Source organism: Hypanus sabinus, chromosome 23 (genome assembly GCF_030144855.1).
Source record: "Hypanus sabinus isolate sHypSab1 chromosome 23, sHypSab1.hap1, whole genome shotgun sequence".
NCBI classification, from domain to species: domain Eukaryota; kingdom Metazoa; phylum Chordata; class Chondrichthyes; order Myliobatiformes; family Dasyatidae; genus Hypanus; species Hypanus sabinus.
This window is the reverse complement of record NC_082728.1, coordinates 25852225-25872715: the sequence shown is the minus strand read 5'-3', so window position 1 is coordinate 25872715 and position 20491 is coordinate 25852225. Positions and strand designations below refer to the sequence as shown.

The 20491-nt window shown below is 38.9% G+C and overlaps 1 protein-coding gene across 4 annotated transcripts in view; it reads right to left on the bottom strand.

Moving 5' to 3' along the window:
• Positions 1-12382: 12382 nt before the first annotated feature.
• sdk2b (sidekick cell adhesion molecule 2b) overlaps positions 12383-20491 on the bottom strand; it is a 943317-nt gene continuing 935208 nt past the window's right edge. For all 4 annotated transcript variants that reach the window (XM_059948548.1, XM_059948549.1, XM_059948550.1 and 1 more), the window contains one exon: positions 12383-20139. In XM_059948548.1, coding sequence (XP_059804531.1) covers positions 19768-20139 — 372 coding nt within the window. In that variant the 3' untranslated portion in view covers positions 12383-19767. The remainder of the gene's footprint in view (positions 20140-20491) is intronic.

Sequence of the window (20491 nt, the reverse complement as noted above, 5' to 3'; positions counted from 1 at the left end):
TGTCCAATCGCCGCTTGTGGCGTCATCGCGGTCGCGTCACTACGAGCCACAGGACCAATGGCCAAGCTGCGATAGCAAGGCCCGCCCATCCGCAGCCTGAAGTTTGCCCCGGGACTGTAGAGTGCGAGGTAAATGGGTGGAGTGGTCGTTGTGCTAACAAGGACACTGTGCCTTTATTCAGAAACGGAATGGGTCCGGCACAAAGGTCTTCAATCTGAAACGTTAACTGTATCCCTTCTTCCAGGCGCTGCCCGACCCGCGGAGTGTTTCTTGCGTCCTCTTTTGTGGCAGATGAGAGTCAGTCAGCATGGAAACAGGAAGGGTCATGACTTGAAATATCCACCGTCCAGTTCACACCTCTTATGCTGCCCGAACCGCTGAATTCCACCAGCCATTTGCAATTTGTTACAGCCCTTTTGAGCTCTCATCTCGTGTCATCAAACGCCCAACCCTTATCTCTAATTTTATTTCTCAAATCTCCATCAATTCCACTCATCTAGGGGCAATTTATAGTGTGGTCAGCTCTCAACCCGAGGTGGTCTGTTTAATTAGTACAGTGCTAACTGAATTGATGCTATTTTTCTGCTCTCATACCGAATGACATTTCATCAAGTTTGACGTCATTTTCTATTGATTTTTCTCCTCAGTCCATCTCTTGTCCTTCCTTGATTTCTCCACATCCCTTTTTTGGAGGGAATTCCAGTAATAGATATCTACTAATAAATCCAGTTAAAAATTAATAAACATGAGGAAGATCCTAAGCAACACAGAAAATGCTGGAGGAACTCAGCAAGTTGGGCAGCATCTTTAATCATATAACAATTACAGCACAGAAAAAGGCCATCTCGGCCCTTCTAGTCCATGCCGACCTTCACCCAGACCATAACCAGCCATTCCTTTCCTGTCCATATACGTATCCAATTTTTTTTAAATGACAATTTCGAACCTGCGTCTTCCACTTCTACTGGAAGCTCATTCCACACAGCTACCAATCTCTGAGTAAAGAAATTCCCCCTCGTGTTACCCCTCAACTTTTACTCTCAACTCAGATCCTCTTGTTTGAATCTTCCCTACTCTCAATGGAAAAAGCCTATCCACGTCAACTCTATGTATCCCCCTCATAATTTTAAATACCTCTATCAAGTCCCCCCTCAACCTTCTACGCTCCAAAGAAAAAAGCCCTAACTTGTTCAACCTTTCTCTGTAACTTAGATGCTGAAACCCAGGTAACATTCTAGTAAATCTCCTCTGTACTCTATTTTGTTGACACCTTTCCTATAATTCAGTGACCAGAACTGTACACAATACTCCAAATTTGGCCTCACCAATGCCTTGTACAATTTTAACATTACATCTCAACTCCTATACTCAATGCTCTGATTTATAAAGGCCAGCATACCAAAAGCTTTCTTCACTACCCTATCCACATGAGATTCCACATTCAGGGAACTATGCACCATTATTCCTAGATCACTCTGTTCTACTGCATTCCTCAATTATCTTGGAAATGAATAAACAAACAAGGTTTTGGGCTGAGACCCTTCTTCAGGTCTTTGGATTGTCTGAATTGTCTACTACAAGATCATTCTTTTTCCTGTAAAGATTATTCCACTTCCCATTCCATTGTCCTAGTTTCTCTGTCACTGACGTTGCGAAGATTCACACTCGTTTTTGATAGGTCAAAAGCACAGATGTGAACTCAGCTGAAATCTATGAAAATAGAGCAGAAAATGCTAGCAATAGACAGTAGGTCAGTTAAATGTGTTAACTTTGTTTTTCTCTCTCCTCGTCCTGAGAGTGTTTTTGGGAAGAGTAAGGTAGAATATGATTGTTTACCATGTCAAAGTGGTGAAAAGAAACAACTATTCAACCAATAAAAAAACAAAACAACTTGTTGATACTGGAAATTTGAAGTAACAAAAGTAATCTCTGATGTTAGAAATGTTTCAGGTTGATGACTTGAGCAGAACTATTAAAAGTTAGAAACCAAAATTGTTTTAAGTTAGGGAGAAAGAGTAAATATGTGGAGAAGGGCAGATCTATGAGAGGGTTGAAACCAAGAGAGGTTGAATGATGCAAATGTTGGTGGCAGTGGTTGAGAAATGTCACTGAAGCTGAGCAGAGAAACAAGAGTAATGAAGAAGTAAGAAAGAAATTTGGCTAGTTCAATGAATTTAATAAGTGAATCCATTGATTTGATCACCTTTAATTAGGATTCTGATAAATTGCAAGTGCTTGACAATTAGGATCAATATTCTAGGTTAGAAATTAGTGATACTTCTATGTCTTTTGAATGAGGCTGAGGGCATGACAGGATGAGCTCAGCTTTGATGTCCACTTTATGACTGACTGGTTTGCTTCTTCTCACAGCCAAAGCTCAGACATGCATAATAATCAAGTTGCACAGAGCAACAAGTCTAAGCTGAGGTGAAAAAAAACCATAATATTATTCTGATTGAATATTTATTGTTGGAAGGATGAGGAAGGAAAATTTGCAAAACGAAAATTAAACTGTATCAAAACAGGTAGACAACAATTCTTCCTTCATCAGCAACATCCTTCATCATCATAACACACACAAATGCTGGAGGAACTCAGCTATAAAGGAAGTATCAATGGAAATGAATAAACAGTTGACATTTCAGGCCAAGACCCTTCCTCAGGACTGGAAAGGAAGGCCGAAGAAGCCAGAATAAAAAGGTGGGGGGGGGGGGAGGGAAGGAGGACAACTATAAGGTGATAGGTAAGCAACAGACGTAAAATAGGCCAGGCAGCAGTCCTGATGACATTTTCTGAAACATAGACTGTTAACTTTTTTCCATAGATACTGCCTGGCTGGCTGAGCTCCTCCAGCATTTTGTGTGTTGCGTTGGATTTCCAGCATCTGCAGATTTTCTTATGTAGATGATGGGTGAAACCAGGTGGATAGGAAAGACAAATAGCTGGAGAGGAAGGAATCTGATAGGAGAGGAGCGAGGACCATAAGAGAAAGGGAAAGAGGAGAGGACCTAGGGATGGTGATAGGCAGGTGAGTAGAGTTAAAAGACCACAGTGGGGAATAGAAGAAGAGGGGAGGGGAAGGAAAACATTTTTTTTACAGGAAAGGGAAATCGATATTCTTGCCATCATGTTGGAGGCTACCAGAATATAAGGTGCTGTTCCTCCACCCTGAGGGTGGCCATATCTTGGCATAAGAGGAGGCCATGGGCCAACATGGTGGAACGGGAATTGGAATTAAAATGTTTGGCCACCAGAAGGTTCTGCTTTTGGCAGATGGAGCAGAGGTGATCAATGAATATGTCCCCCAATTTATGTTGGGTCTCACCAATGTAGAGGAGGCTGCATCAGGAGCATCGGACAAAATAGACAACCCCAACAGATTTGCAGGTGGAAGTCTCACCTGGAAGGACTGTTTGGGGCTCTGAAAGGAGGTGAGGGAGGAGATAAATGGGCAGGTATAGTACTTTGGCCACTTGCAGGGATAAGTGCTGGGAGGAAGATTAGTGGGCAGAGATGAATGGATAAGGAAGTTATTCAGGGAGTAATTCCTGTGGAAGGCAGGGGGGAGAGGTAAAGATGTTTGGTGGTAGGATCCCTTTAGAGGTGGCAGAAGATGCAGAGGTTGATGTGTTGGATGTGGACGCTCGTGGGGTGGTTGGTAAGGACAAAAGGAACTCTATCATTGTGAAGATGGCAGGAAGATGGGGTGAGTGTGTATATTTGGGAAATGGAGGAGATGCGGTTGTGGGTAGCATCAATAATGGAGGAAGGGAAACCTTGTTCTTTGAAGAAGGAGGTCATCTCTGATCTCCTGAAAAGGAAAGCCGCATCCAGGGAACAGTTGGGAGGTGAAGGAATAGAGAAAAGGGAATAGGGTTTTTACAGGAGACAGTGGGAAGCGGTATAGTCAAGATAATTATGGGAATCAGTGGGTTTATAAAAATGTCAGTCAACAGTTTGTCTCCAGAGACGGAGACAAAGAGATCAAGAAATGGGAGGAAGGTGTCTGAAATGGACCAAGTGAACCATGTGGAAGTTAGATGGAAAGTTGATGAATTTGATGAGCTCAGCATGGGTGCATGAAGCAGCACCAATGTAGTCGTCAATGTAGTGGAGGAAGAGCTGGGGAGCATTACCAGGGAAGGCTGGGAACATGGACTGTTCTACATAGCCAACAAAGAGGCAGGCAGAGCTGGGGCCCATGTGGGTGCCCATGGCAATGTCTCAGGTCTTGAGAAAGTAGGACAAGCTGAAGGAAAAATTGTTGAGGGTGAGGACCAGTTCTGCCAGAGGATGGTGGTGGTGGAGGGGATCTGGTTGGTTCTTTTGTTGAGAAAGAAACAGTGAACTTTAAGGCCTTCTTGATATATAAGTGTATAGGGACTGGACATCCTTCATCATTGGTTTAATCTCAATAGAAATCAATGTGTGAGGAGTTCCCTGAAATACTTTATGAGCAGTATAAGGGAGTTGTAGTGCTTGGAGAGAAATTGACACGATGATTTTCATTGTATTCTTGAGATTTAATTGTGCAGATTCGATTTAACACAATTAGCAGATAAATGCATACCTCAGAGATCTTGGAATCCAGATGTTGTTCTCATGTAGAATGAGCATAATTAAACTGAGGTTTAATATCATCAATTAGATGGACATTTAGGTAATATTAATGTGGAAGTTTTACAAATATAAACTTAAATTCCAGTTGGTGATATCTTCAGCATAACCGGCACTGAGCTTATGTTGTGTTGAGTTATAATAAACAAATCATTTAAAACTATATTGCTGATAGAACTATCACAAAACTGAGGTTAAGAATCTAAAATAATTACTACAGTTTTCCACATTCTTTTTTATCAGCAAATTACAGTTTCATTGATCCACGTGGCATAGTAGTGAATTTGAGATTCAGTTTGAGTTTCAATAATTTATGAAGTTAGACTTTGGAGGAACATGTAACAGTTTTTACCTCAGTAAAATGTCAATGTTTTCAAAGTAAAATACCAATTACTGGAGGCATGTCGGTGTCTGAAAAACATTAACAGGGAGGTTATTGTATGTTATGAAGTAATATTTGTCACTAATGTTTTTCTACAACTCGAATGCACACCTCAAATAATTATCAAGACAGAAGATGACTGTAGTATCACCAGAGTGTTGCTGTTTTTTGCTTATAAGATGTCAGGTGAGATACTAACTTGAGATTTGATCTGCAAAACGTAGATTTTATCTAAGATGGAATGTTTCAATAAATATATTTGAAAATGTATATGAAATAAACTGAAGTAAAAGTAGACTTAAGATCATAAGAGATAGGAACAGAATTAGGCCATTCAGCCCATCAAGTCTGCTCCACCATTTGATCTTGACTGATTTATTTTCCCTCTTGACTCTATTATCCTGCCTTCTCTTCATAACCTTTGATGTCCTTACTAATCAAAAATCTATCTGCCTCCACTTCAAATATACCCAGCGGCTTGGTCTCCACCAGCAACTGTGGCAATGATTTCACCAACCTCTGTCTGAAATAATTCCTCCTCATTTCATATCTAAAGGGATGTCCTTGTACTCTGAGGCTGCGGATTCTTGTCCAAGACTGTTCCACTATTCGCTATTGGAACTATTCTCACCATGTCCACTCTCTCTAGCCCTTTCAATATTTGGTCAGTTTCAATGAGAATCTCCTCACTTTTCTGAACTCCAGTGAGGACCAGAGCCTTCAACTGCTCAATATATGTTAACCCTTTCAAACCTGAGATTATTCTTGTAAACCTCCAATGGACCCTTTCCAATGCCAGCACAGCCATTCTTAGATATCCCATTCTTGGGATGTAATGTTAAAATTGTACAAGACATTGGTGAGGCTGAATTTGGAGTATTGTGTACAGTTCTGGTCACCAAATTATAGGAAAGATATCAACAAAATAGAGAGAGTACAGAGAAGATTTACTAGAATGTTACCTGGGTTCCAGCACCTAAGTTACAGGGAAAGGTTGAACAAGTTAGGTCTTTATTCTTTGGAGCATAGAAGGTTGAGGGGGGACTTGATAGAGGTGTTTAAAATTATGAGGGGGATAGATAGCAGTGACGTGGATAGGCTTTTTCCATTGAGAGTAGGGGAGATTCAAACAAAAGGGCATGAGTTGAGAGTTAAGGGGCAAAAGTTTAAGGGTAACACGAGGGGGAATTTCTTTACTCAGAGAGCGGTAGCTGTGTGGAACAAGCTTCCAGTAGAAGTGGTAGAGGCAGGCTCAGTATTGTCATTTGAAGTAAAAATGGATAGGTATATGGACAGGAAAGGAATGGAGGGTGATGGGCTGGGTGCAGGTCGGTGGGACTAGGTGAGAGTAAGCGTTTGGCACGGACTAGAAGGGCCGAGATGGCCTGTTTCCATGCTGTAATTGTTATATGGTTATATGATGACCAAAACCGCTCATAATAATTCAAACGTTGACTGACCAATACATTAGAAAGCCTCAACATTACATCTTTGCTTTTATTTTTAGTCTTTTTGAAATGAATGCTAAATTTCATTTGCTTTCCTTACAACTGACTCAACCTGCAAACTAACCTTCAGGGAATCCTGCACTAGGACTCTCAAGGTCATTGCACCTCTGATTTCTGAGTTTGCTCCCTGATTAGAAAATAGTCTACGCCTTTACATCTTCTACCAAAGTGCGTGACCATGTGCTTCGCTACAATGCATTATCTGTCATTTTATTGCCTGTTCTCGTAACCTGTCCAAGTCCTTCTGCAGACACCCTGCTTCCTCAACACTACCTGCACCTCCATCTATCTTTGTGAAATAGAATAAATCAAATAACTATTCTACATTCTATGCCCAAAACAAATGCTCAACATTGTATCTCAAGATTTACATTGTGTACAACACAGGAGTGGAGTTTAGAAGGAAGGAGAGCTTTTGCAGAAGAGGAGAGAATAAAAAATGGAGTATAACAAGCCTGAAATCCAGTTGATAGTGTGTCATTTTTGAGGTCTCTTTTCTTTTACCTTTGGAGAATCTATGGTACTTGATTGGTTGAGTTAAGAAAGGATGTTTCCCTTCAACCTCAAGTATTTTTGCAAGGTATACTATGTTTAATTGCAACTTTTTTATTAGTATTCTGTTATCTGTCTTGAAATTAAACCAAATGTTATTAACAATAACATATAGAAAGGACAGTAAATTAGCAATGAATCAACAATGAACAATCGGTCAGATTTAATCTCAATAACGTGTAATTGTAAGAGTTCCATATAATGTAAGCAGTAATTTCTCACTGTTTCTGTTTTCTTACTCTAGATTGATAAAAGGTAATACACAGGAAACCTTTCTTTTTGTAGAAATTACATTTTTATACAGGGCACGAGAAGGTTCTATATGTTCATGGCTTGGCTTTCAATTTTTTCTTTATTTTTTTTCAAGGGAAAATGGACATTAAAGTCCAGGAAGATTCAGCTTTCAGTCCCTGTTCAATAAAGGAAATGTTATAGCTATTGCTATTAGTCTTGAGACTTGAAAATATCCCTGATTGCTATTGAGCTCTGCTGGCAAAATGCTAATATTAGGTGCTGCTTGAGAATTAGCTTGAGTCTAATTCACAAAAGAATAGCTCATTGGTATTACACTGGAGAACTGCTATCGCTCATGAAGTTATACCTTGACTTTAGTTAGTGAATTCATGAAAGAAAACAGAGAAACTGATTAGGAAAAATGGATGCAACTCCGGCAAGGCTATCTTCATAGTCATCAATAAAAACATTTACCACGTAACCCTTAAAAAGAATACTGCTGAAAATGATTTGTAATGCTTCTAGCCTGTACAATAAACACCAAATTCCATATCCTGCACAGTTCAGTAGTTCTTGCAGTATATTGTTATTTTTCTTGATAACAGAATTTCATTGTCTTTCTTAAATGTGCAAAATGCACAATTTTTATCTGCATCTGAAGAAGCAATTAAGTCAAATTCTAGATGTCGTCTTTTAGTACTTGCCATGTAAAACTATTAAAATAAAAATCTTACAGCACAGAAACTGACTAACTTTGGCTAACCAAATTCGTGCCAACCACTGGGCACCAATTTATACTAATCCTCGTTTATTTTTCCCACATTCCCCTTTACACGTCTCAATATTCTTCCACTTAGACACACACTAGAGCAACTTATAGTAGTCAATTAGCCAACCATGTTTTTGAGATGGAGGAAATGAAGCGCGTAGGGAAAACACGCACAGTCAGTCACAGAGAGAATGGGTAAGCTCCATACAGAATGCAGCAGAGAACAGGATAGAAACAAAGTCTGCTAATTGCTCGAATAACTACCAGCTCTCCAAAATGCAGAAGATGTATGGCATAGCACTAGTATTTCAGAACTCTTGATTGTACTTTTTAATTTAAATTTTGGGTAACAGTTTAAAAAAAACTACTGTAAATCTTGTAAATTGAACAGGTTGTTTAGGAAAAATATACACTATAAATTTAACTCCTACAAATAAGAATATTCTACGTGCTATTGCAAATAAAAATTCTGCAAATACCTCTAGGATAGAATGTCCCATTAAGTTAAATATCACCCGTATCTCTTCGAAAAATGGCTTGAATTTGGACCAAATTGCAGATTGCTTATTGATCCAAATATTTGTTATTTTCTTCTTGTCTCTTTCAACAAAGAGAAATGCATTTTGCACTTCAGTGAGACGTATTTTGGGAATAATTAACGTGAGTGGTTTCTAATTCAAATAGAATGACTTTCAACAAACTAGACTGTACCCAGACTATAGTGGAGCATGAAACCAGGTAAGAAACCCTACGCCATGGTGTGTAATTTTTTTCTGTATTACAAAACAGTATTTTTTAACCTTGAAGTCCATCAGTAAGAATGATTAAGAACTCTATGAATATTATGCACTTAATGTAGTATTGTGCAGGCTCCATTTGCATGGCATAATTAGGCATAGTGGCCAGCTGCATCAATGACATTCATGCTCGACATGATTGATGTCACTGTTGTTAAGCTGTAGTTTAAATATATGTGTGAATAAAATTGTGTGTCTTTGAATGCAGGACAGGTCTTAAACTTTGCTCCATACTTATTAGAGGACTGACCTTCCAATGTGCTGCTCTCAGGGAGTCTAGCAATGAAGTGAAAGATGGTCCTGAAGTTGGCCATCTCTCAGCTAAGTTGTTCGACTGAAGATGAGTTTGAGGCTTTCTGCCATCTCTTAATATACAGTTGTTCTATCCCCTATTCTTTCTGAAAAGGACAATAATACATGCAAAACAAGATTCAACATTCAAATGAATGTCATTTCTCAAAGCAACATTTAAAATTTCAGATTTAAAGTACATTGTAATTATCTATTACTATATATATGACGAATGCAAGAAGTATTGAGTGTACTAGACAAATGTTTCCCTAGATATGATATTCACAATAAAGTCAAGAAGAAAGGAAACAAAGATAAAACTAATGTATTCAAACATCATGAACAAAAGCATAACAGGAAAAAAAGACCGCATAACATTGAAGTACTGAGTACAATGGAACACACTTATAAAACCATTATATTGCTGTAGACAGAGAATAAATTCGGCAAAACTTGAAACAATCTAAACTAATAAAAGAATGGTATAAACATACTGATACACTAAAGCAAATATAACAGAAAATTCACAAATTTAACTAGTTAAAAAAAATAGAAATTTAAAGTTCTCATTGTAAAGCAGGTTTTTCATTAACTACCAGAAAATATCACAGTTTGTGTATGATATAACAATGAACATTATACCAGTTCAGAGATTTGGAATCATTGGTAAAAAAGAAAGTGAACATAGGCAAATCAGTGAAGCATTTTTCTTCATACAGCCTTTATACAGGATGATAGGAGTTAGATTTTCAGCAAGAGGCTGAAATACTATCCAGAAGCACAGCCCATCTTTTTTAACTTACCAAAACGACATATCTGCCAATCATTGCACAAACCTAAGATTGAACTATGAAGACTTTTGCTTCCTCACAATGTTGTTTTGTACAGTAATGTATTTTCTTCATGATTTTAAATCACACAGGATTAAAAACAATAATATAATTTCAGAAAATTTAAGAAAATAGATAGAAACACTTTTTTTTGTACAAAGCTCACAAATATTGTCAAAAAAAGGGACTGACTAATGTTTGCAGTTGGCATTTCCCTTTGGCCATCATGTGCATCCAAGGATTTATTTAAAAATTCTGGTTGGTTGCATCATATTTCATAATGTATAGCCAGAGAAAAATAATATTTTGTATTATTTTTCAGACTAGACTAAAATCAAGGGAATAAAAGTAAGAAGAGAAAATACTTCTGTTGCTTTTTGTGGCAAATGAATCTGCAAGATGGAAGAATAATTATGAATTTTTATGCACGCCAAGGGTGGAAGAATGGATGTTTTCCAAAATGTATACTCAAGGAATGATATTTTTAATGTTACTGCCAGATGTAAAGCAGCAGTGGCAGTCTGAAAATAGCTTTGGCTGACCTCCTTTATTCCAGTGTTTCAGTCAGTGTCATCTTGGCAAAAGATTTTATACGATGGGTGAAGTGCGGCTTGTTTCGTACAGGGAGGCCGAATGTTCCATGAGATGCGTAAGGGAGATGATAGGTATTTAAAATATACAAAAGGAGAGAGAGCAAAGCAACAGGTGGCTGAATTGTTACTGCGGAATAAAATCAGTTGAAACCCGTCGTGCTTGTTGGGAGGAGAAGAAATTGTGCTGTCACAAATGCAAAGCAAGAATCTCTTATATGTAAAATGAGTACTTTCCTTCTAGCAGCCAAAGTGCTGAATTGTTAGTATTAAATTCAACAAAGTCTTTAGAAGAATGAATAAATTTGTCCTATAGGTCTTGTATGGAATTAAACACTCATTTGAGAGGGCAAGAATATTTTTGTCAGCTCACTTTGCCATCTGCTACCTTTTGTCCTATAAGTTTAACAGATAGTCTGGCAAAGATCCCAATGTCATCATAATACGTGAAATAAACACAGCAGATGCAGGAAATACTCAGTAGATCAGGCTGTAACTATAGAAAGAGAAGTTTCAGTTGCAAGACTGTTTGAGTACTTCCAGCATTTTCTGTTTCTATTTTAGATTTCCAACATCTGAAATTTTTGTTTTTAATTGAATGTTTCTGATTAGTCAGCATAGTTGCAATCCCCTTTCCAAATAGAAACTGCAGGCCCATTCTTAGGTTGTCCTGAAGAAGGCCCTCAGTCTGAAACGTTAACTGTTCCCTCTTTTCCATGGATGAATTCCTCCAGCATTTTGTGTGCGCTGCCTTAGTTTGTAATACGCTTTGAAAAATAATTAGCTAAATGGTCCATACAGGCAGTCCCTGGGATCATGATAGGATTCAGATCACAACCTCCACTGTTTGCAAGTTGGAAATGAACAGGAGCAGTGTGTTGGAGAGGCTCGCAGAAATAAATGACTTTGTTGGGAGGGTGAGAAGAATATCCGCTAGCAGGCTTCACCGACTCAGTGAGTGAGCAAGAAGGTCTGTTGAGCACTCCTATCACTGCTCAGCTTGAACCAGCCTTTTGGGTTGAGGGATAGGGCAAGAAAGGTTGGGGGGTGGGGAAAGAAGAGTCATGTAAATCCCTTGTTTGCACCTAGCAGAAGCTACCTGCCAGCCCTCTAACAGAGGGCAAATCCATCCCCATCTAACCCCCCCCCCCCCGAATTGCAAATGCCATTTGTTTAAAAACTGGGGAGGACCCACATATAATTTATGATTTATTTCACAACACACACATTAAAAAGCAATATTTGGTGATTTGGCTTTCTGGAATTCATGTGCAAAGTATGAGGGGTGGTTGATATGTTCGTAGCCTAAGGTAGAAGGAGTCAATTTTAGAAAACCTAGCACATTTATTTTTCAACATAGTCCCCTCCTACATTTACACACCTAGTCCAGCGGTCATGGAGCATACAGATCTTGGACCTCAAGAAAGTGTCCACAACAGGGGTGATTCACAAGTTCGTGGCCTAAGGTAGAAGGAGATGAGTTATACAGCTCTCTTTACATGTACATGCAGTTCGACTCTTTGAGTGATTATGCAGAAAGTTTGAAGTTAATAACTCATTAGGGTAATTGATAAGCGTGGCCGAAGGTAGAAGGAGATGAGTTATTAACTTCAAACTTTCTGCATAATCAAAGAGTTGACCTGCATGTGCATGTAATGAGAGCTGTTTAACTCATCTCCTTCTACCTTAGGCCACAAACTTATAGTCAGCCATCTGCGGACACTTTCTGGAGGTCCAAGATCCGTATGCTCCACAACCACTGGACTAAGTGTGTAAACGTAGGAGGGGACTATGTTGAAAAAATAAATGTGCTAGGTTTTCTAAAATTGACTCCTTCTACCTTAGGCCATGAACATATCAATCACCCCTCGTATGTACATTTTTGATATGTAAGATCGACCAGTAAATGTATGGCTCCATTGCCTAACACCTCAAACTGAAATTGCACTCTTCAAATATTTATCAATCTACTTTCTGTGCACTGAGATACTCAGTAATAGTGAAAATATTTTATTCAAATAACACTTGCTTTGTGCAGCTTATGCAGATTACTAAAAAGGACATAAGACAAAGACATTAGCACCAATGCCCTTCTTTCTTTGCAATGGACATACAGGATGTTTGTATTTATCTAAGTTGGTAAATCAAACTGTGTCACACAACCCAATATCAATCTGAGCCTTTAGTAACTACTATCTGAACTTTAACATTATCTCTTTGGAGTTTCTCCAAAAGTGACGTGATTTTTTTTCTACAAGTACTGTTTTTGAGTTCATGGACGATATGGGTGGCAGTGCTGGGGGTGGAGACAGGGAGAAAGGGTGAAGCAAGGGACAGATGATTAATGGGCTGCCACTTGCCACCGTGGCACATCCTCTTGATTTACTCTGAAATTCATAATGACTGAGGGTGCCACTTTTCAATAAGCTGATACAGTATAAGTGTACATAATATACAATTTCTAACTTCTAAAACTTATATAACCATATAACAACTACAGCACGGAAACAGGCCATCTTGGCCCTTCTAGTCTGTGCCAAACGCTTACTCTCACCTAGTCCCACCTACCTGCACTCAACCCATAACCCTCCATTCCTTTCCTGTCCATATACCTATCCAATTTTTTTTAAATGACAATATCGAACCTGCCTCTACCACTTCTACTGGAAGCTCGTTCCACACAGCTAGCACTCTCTGAGTAAAGAAGTTCCCCCTCGGGTTGCCCCTACACTTTTGCCCCTTAACTCTCAACTCATGTCCTCTTGTTTGAATCTCCCTTACTCTCAATGGAAAAAGCCTATCCACGTCAACTCTATCTATCCCCTTCATAATTTAAAATACCTCTATCAAGTCCCCCATCAACCTTCTACGCTCCAAAGAATAAAGACCTAACTTGTTCAACCTTTCTCTGTAACTTAGGTACTAAAACCCAGGTAACATCCTAGTAAATCTCCTCTGTACTCTCTCTATTTTGTTGACATCTTTCCTATAATTTGGTGACCAGATCTGTACACAATACTCCAAATTCGGCCTTACCAATGCCTTGTACAATTTTAACATTACATTCCAACTCCTATGCTCAATGCTCTGATTTATAAAGACCAGCATACCAAAAGCTTTCTTCACCACCCTATCCACGTGAGATTCCACCTTCAGGGAACTATCCACCAATATTCCTAGATAACTCTGTTCTACTGCCTTCCTCAATGCCCTACCATTTACCATGTATGTCCTACCTTGATTAGTCCTACCAAAATGTAGCACCTCACACTTACCAGCATTAAACTCCATCTGCCATCTTTCAGCCCACTCTTCTAACTGGCCTAAATCTCTCTGCAAGCTTTGAAAACCTACTTCATTATCCAGAATGCCACCTATCCTAGTATCATCTACATACTTACTAATCCAATTTACCACCCCATCATCCAGATCAAAGTATATGTACTTCAAAACTTGTAATATGCATGTGTTTATTTAGAGATACAGCATGGTAGCAGGCCTCTCTGGCCCACTGCACGGCACTATTACACCCATGTGACCAAATAACCTACTAACCTGTTCTTTAGAAATGTGTCAGTAACTGTTTAGCCATACAGTACCTCTTTTATCTCGCTCTAATTTATATCTGTTCTTTCCTGACATTTCCACCTATCTTTCTTTAAATTCATTTTACATTCATGACTTTACATTGACTGTTCTAATTTATACCTACCTGGTTTTGGATTCTGTGAGCCTAAGAGAGGATTCTTCAGTCATATTGGTCACAAATCTGAATTGGATACTGTGCTGAGTAGGATCTCCCAGAACCATAAATTTCAAGAAGCAGTGGGTGACCAGTTGGTGCAATGAAGCTTTGCTGCTGATTGCAAAATCTGGGCTTCTAACTGAGGACTCACCCCTCAGCTTCCTGCTCTACACAGTATTTCTGTCATCTCAAACCCACAGGAAATCTTATTTCTCTCACTCTATCTTTCCTCTGCACATCTATTAGGTTTTACAAATCTAACTTCAACCTCTTAATTTCTATGTTTCAATTTTGCACCATAGTCCTCAACCATTTTGCAACTAAGATGTAATCATTCCCTAAAATTACTTTTCTGATGATCACCTAAAATTGTAACAAATGTATGTGTCTTTCTGCATTTAAATAGCATCCTCACAAATAATAATAATAGGCATCCATTAATCTTGCGAGACCATGGATTTGCGCCTTGGAAGGTTTCCAGGGCGCAGGCCTGGGCAGGGTTGTATGGGAGACCGGCAGTTGCCCAAGCTGCAAGCCTTCCCCTCTCCACACCACTGATGTTGCCCAAGGGAAGGGCACTGGGACCCAAGCAGCTTGGCACCAGTGTCGTCGCAGAGCAATGTGTTGCTAAGTGCCTTGCTCAAGGACACAAACATGCTGCCACAGCTGAGGCTCAAACCCGTGACCTTCAGATCACTAGACCAATGCCTTATCCACTAGGCCACACGCCAACACAATCACAAAACCATGACAATTTCAGCAATAAATTTAAAAATTAAATACATACTCCCTCATAATATTTAATTATATTTGAAGAAACGTGAATTTAAAACAAAATGACAAAGTCTATGCTGATAATAAAGCACCCATTTATATTAATACCACTTCTCCTCACATTCCCATGAAGTGTACTGCTTCCCTCCCTGATTCTTCTGCTGCCTAACTTTGATAGTGGCAATTTACAGTATCTAAATAATCTACCAACAACGGCTTTGGCCAGTGAGAGAAAGCTTGTGCACCCGAAAGTAATCCACATGATCATAGAGAGAATGTGCTATATCCACAAGGACAGCATCAGAGGTCAAAGTCACACCTGGGTTTCAGTAGCTGTAAGGCAACAGCCCTATTTTAATTTATCCTGAGACTACATAACTTTTGGTTTTGTAAAGTCTTATTTAGTATCAGCAGTTATTCAGAGATTTATCATCACCATTAATTATTAAGAATAAGGTTTCTGTGTGCTTGCATATGATAAAAAAAGAGTCTGCATGGTTCCCCTGAGGGGAAATCTTGCCCGACCAATGTTTTGGCAGAAATTGGGGGACCAACTAACCCCATTGAAAGCTGCAAGGGTTGGCAGGGAAAAGTGGCCAGGTTTGCAGACAATACAAAGAGAGGTGAAGGGATAGCAATGTTAAGGAAGCAGGGAGTCCACAGAAGGAGTTGGACAGATTAGCAGAATGGGCAAAGAAGCTGGAGGTGATATATAGTTTAGGGAAGTGAATGGCTCTTCACTTTGGTAGAAGGAATAAAGAAAAATACTATTTTCATCTTGGGCAGCATATTCAGAAATTGGAGGTACAGAGGGCCTTGGGAATCCTAGTGCAGGATTCTCTAAAGCAGGAATTCACGACCTTTTTTTTAAGCAGTGGCCCCCTACCATTAACCAAGGGGTCTGTGGAACCCCTGCTCTAAGGGTTAACTTTCAGGTTGAGTCAGTGATAAGGAAGGCAATCACAATGTTAGCATTCATTTCAAGAGGATATGAATATAAAAACAAACAAGGATGTAATGCTAAGGCTTTCTAAGACCGTAAAACACAGGGGCAGAATTAGGCCAATTGGCCCATCGAGACTGCTCTGTCATTTCATCCTGGCTGATCCAATTTTCCTCTCAGCCCCAATCTTCTGCCTTCTTCCTGTATCCCTTCATGCCCTGACCAATCACGAATCTATCAACCTCTGCCTTAAATATACATAAAGACTTGGCTTCCATAGCTGCTTGTGGCAACAAATTCGACAGATTCATCACTCTCTGGCTAAAGAAATTCCTCATCATCTCCATTCTAAAAGGACACCCCTCTATTCAGAGGCTGTGTCCTCTGGTTTTAGACTCTCCCACCATAGGAAACATCCTCTTCACATCCACTCTATCAAGGCCTTTCACCATTTCAGAGGTTTCAATGAGGTCACTCCTTATTCATCTCAACTCTAGTGAATACAGGCCCAGAGCGAACAAACACTCTTCGTAAGCCGTTCAACCTGGTATCATTTTTGTGAACCTGTTTTGAATCCTCTCCAGTTTCAGCATATCCTTTCTAAGATAAGGGGACCAAAACTGTTCACAATACACCAAGTGAGGCCTCACCAGTGCTTTATAAAGTTTCGACATTACATCCTTGCTTTTATATTCTAGTCCTCTTGAAATGAATGCTAATATCGCATTTGCCTTCCTCACCACAGACTTAAGCTGCAAATTAACCCGTAGCGAATCATGCACAAGGGCTCTTTGCGCCTCAGTTTTTTGTATTTTCTCTCCATTCAGAAAAAAAGTCAACACTTTCATTTCTTCTAATGAAGTGCATGTCCCTTAAGAACAGAGAAGAGGAGAATCTCTTTAGCTAGAAAGTGGTGAGTGTGGAATTCATTGCCACAGACGGCTGTGGAAGGCAACTCGTTGGGTATATTTAAAGTGGAGTTTGATAGTTTCTCAATTAGTAAGGCCATCAAAGAATACAGGGAGAAGGCAGAAAGGAAAATAAATCAGCCATAATGGAATGGCAGAGCAGACCTGATGAGTTGAACAGTCTAACTCTGTTCTTGTGTCTTGTAGACTAAAAGACATTTACTTTTCCATTATTTTTAGCCTTGGATCATTTAGTAACATTAAGTTTGAAAGCTAAGAGCTCATGTCCAACTCCATTTACAAATTAATGCAAAGGCTCCAGTGCACTCACTTGAGGAATTGCTGAATTGCTGATGTTACAATACGTAGGTAAAAACATCAAATTGATGTTGCTAAAACAATGCATGCCCTGTAATTATACTTTTAGTCGACATTACTAGAATAGATTATCCATCGTTATCACAGAGCTTTTGTTCGGGGTAATTTGCATGTGTAAATTGACTGCCAGATTTTGTATATATCCACAGTAACTATACTTGGGAAGTATTTTAATGACCATGAAGGAACTTGGCATGTTTAAAAATGCTGGTCATTTCTCTCCCTGTAGCTTCAGTCTGGCATCTCCACTGTGACTAACTCCTAAATACATTTCAGACAGTTCTGTAAAATGATCAGCTTTAGTACTGACTTTGAATGATGCTTGGTGGTATAAGGATTATTAATTCAGTTTGGGGACAAATGGTAGCTTTTCACAATAGAGAGGTGATCTCCAATATCAGTTCCATGCCTGGTATCTTATCCCACAATGAAGTATTGCAAACCGGAACAGGAACAGGAAATACCTTTGAATTTTGCAGTAAGATGAACTGCCATCCAGTTGTACAGAATGTGTTACATTTCTGTTTTATTGATTTGGTTTCAGAAGGAAGGAAAATCACTTTGCACTAGGATCACATCAAAAAGTTTTCCAGTATGAGTATATTAAAACCATCAATCTGTTTTCCTGTAGTTCTTTAATAATAAACATCAATTTGATACAAATGACTATGTTCTGACCTGAGGACTGCAATTCGCCCTCGGGTCACAAAATACCATGCAAGAGAAAATTCTCTTGGTATTTAATGATAATATATATTCCTCTGTTATTACAAATCAACTTCAATTTGGATTTGGAAGTGATTAGTTGCTTCTGTGACATCAATCTTGCTTACAAAATAAGTACTATGCAAGCTAGCCAATATGGTCATTCAGAGCTGCAAGATAGTATTTTTCACAAAAGCCTGTGAAGTGGGAAAATGAGAAAATAAAGTACATTTTTTAAAAAAAGAATGTTGAGCGATAGGTCAGAATTTAACATGACCACATTACATCCAATTTTTAGAAGTTCAATATGTGGCTTATAAATTTTTTGTACCCTGGGAATTCAAATGTCTTTCCTCTGCTGAATGAATTGCTTTGGATTGAAGTTGCTAAGAACTGTTGGAAAAGCAAAATGGTTGCTGCCAGTGGCTTCTACAACTACAGCAATTATGTTTGGAAGAATGACCCACATCACTGCTATTTGGCTGCTTACAGCTCGAACACCATTGTTCTTTTTGGCAATTCAATATCCCTACATATATTTTGTGACTTTACCTTTCTTTAAAGTTTGTACAGTGGCCCTACATGGCAGTGTTAGTCTTTACATCAGAGCAAAATAACTAAGCAGAAGAAATGAAGAGGGATGGCAGAATCATTATGACTCCTTACAAATAAGTGGACTTTTCATGAGACTGATGACAGGATTTAACAAAATGTGCCTGAACTACTTTTGAATTTTATTAACATAATCTGAGAGATCTGCTGTAAACTAGATTGAATTTAATAGTATATGCAGCCATTTCCCAACTAGCAAACAGTAAACATTTGTGCCTTATGCTATTGGAATGAATAAATACCTTATCCTGATAACAGTTATTATTGTGGAAGAAAATCTACTGACAACCTTCACCCATTAGCTTCTACAGATAGGATATTTCATAGATATCTCGCTTTTAAACCTAAGGACAGATGTCTTGCCTTATTTTTGAGGGAACACTTTCTGCATTTTGTAATTCTATTAAAAAAACACAATAACTAACTTTACGAACACATGGCCAATAATGTCTTGTGATTCATGCAAACATTTTTTTGTCTTCGTGAATTACAACCACAAGTCAACAGACAAAGAAAAGGCAGACAGACTTTCATATCTTCAGATATGAATCTGAAGATCTGTTCAAAGAAAATATTTTAAAAGAAATGACAAAATTATTAACACTATAATATTAGAAAGCGCAGAAAACTAGCTAATTGGGGACTCACACCGTAGCAGTCATGCAGCAGTAATGAAGTTAAGAACTCGCCAATCAGAATAGTTGCAAATAGTCAAGAAAGCAACTAAATTCAACCAGTTTTATATAAAATGGGCACACTGAAATTAACAATAGCCACTAGATTTTTTGACTTGGCAATTGGCTACTATAACATCGGATTATATTTATCTCTCACATGTATAATCATACATGGGACTCATATACTTTTCAACCAAACAGAATCTAAGCCCATTGGGTAAAATGAATAGTTCTGTGGGTAGCTGTCTGACCCTCCACGTTGTTTGCAATTGTTTAAGTGCTCTTTCTCCGGGAGCCATGGCAGGACGTTTCCCTGGATCCTCTTGTAAAGGTTCATTTCCATTCAGTTGTGTTGTATATCTCCAAATAAAATCTGTGTAAGGCTGCAAACAGCATATTACTGATTGTCTTCCACACAATAACTCTTCAAAACTAACAACTTCTTCTTGCGTTATTTAAACAAAAGAAGAAAATCCTGCTAGTGGTGTTCTAGATCCTGGAGCAAGGCTGCTGGCAGGTCGATACAGGGTACCTGGCTGGCTGCTACTGTTGGAGTGATGCTGGGGAGTGGGTGTAAGACTTCTCTTAACTCGGTAGAGGCTGCCTTGTTGAGGAACATGGATGTTGTTGGTTGAATTAGCAGCAGATTGGTGGCTATGAGCTGGATCACCTGATTCACTCTCTGTGTAACTGTAGGCTTGAATTCTTGAGATGCCTTTCTGCTGCCGTCTCCATGAGTTGTAATATGTAGGATCACTTATGTAGTGATTAACAAAGGAATGTGTCTTAGGTCTGTTCTGATCGACTTCACAATCACTGTCACTGCCCTGTTGAGGAAAAAAAATAAGAGTCCAAAGGTTATCTTTGTTAAAAAAAACAGATGCACAGTACCGCTTTCAAAACTCTTATTTTGTGCCGGAAGCTGGTGCATTTAAAGTGTATAAGAGCAAAGCACATAATGAAGAGTTATAATAATTAGCAAAAAACTGATGGTAATAATAAATTTCATGATACGTTTCTGAGGGCAGTCAGTTTTGGCTGCGCTCTGGTACACCACTAGACAAGTAGTAAAAGTAATTTTTATGTTGCCTTCATCTGTCTAAAATATGCCTAGGTGGGCAAAGTGTGTACCTGCACCAACCTGAAATATTTGCAAAGTTTCATTCTCCATATTCTGGT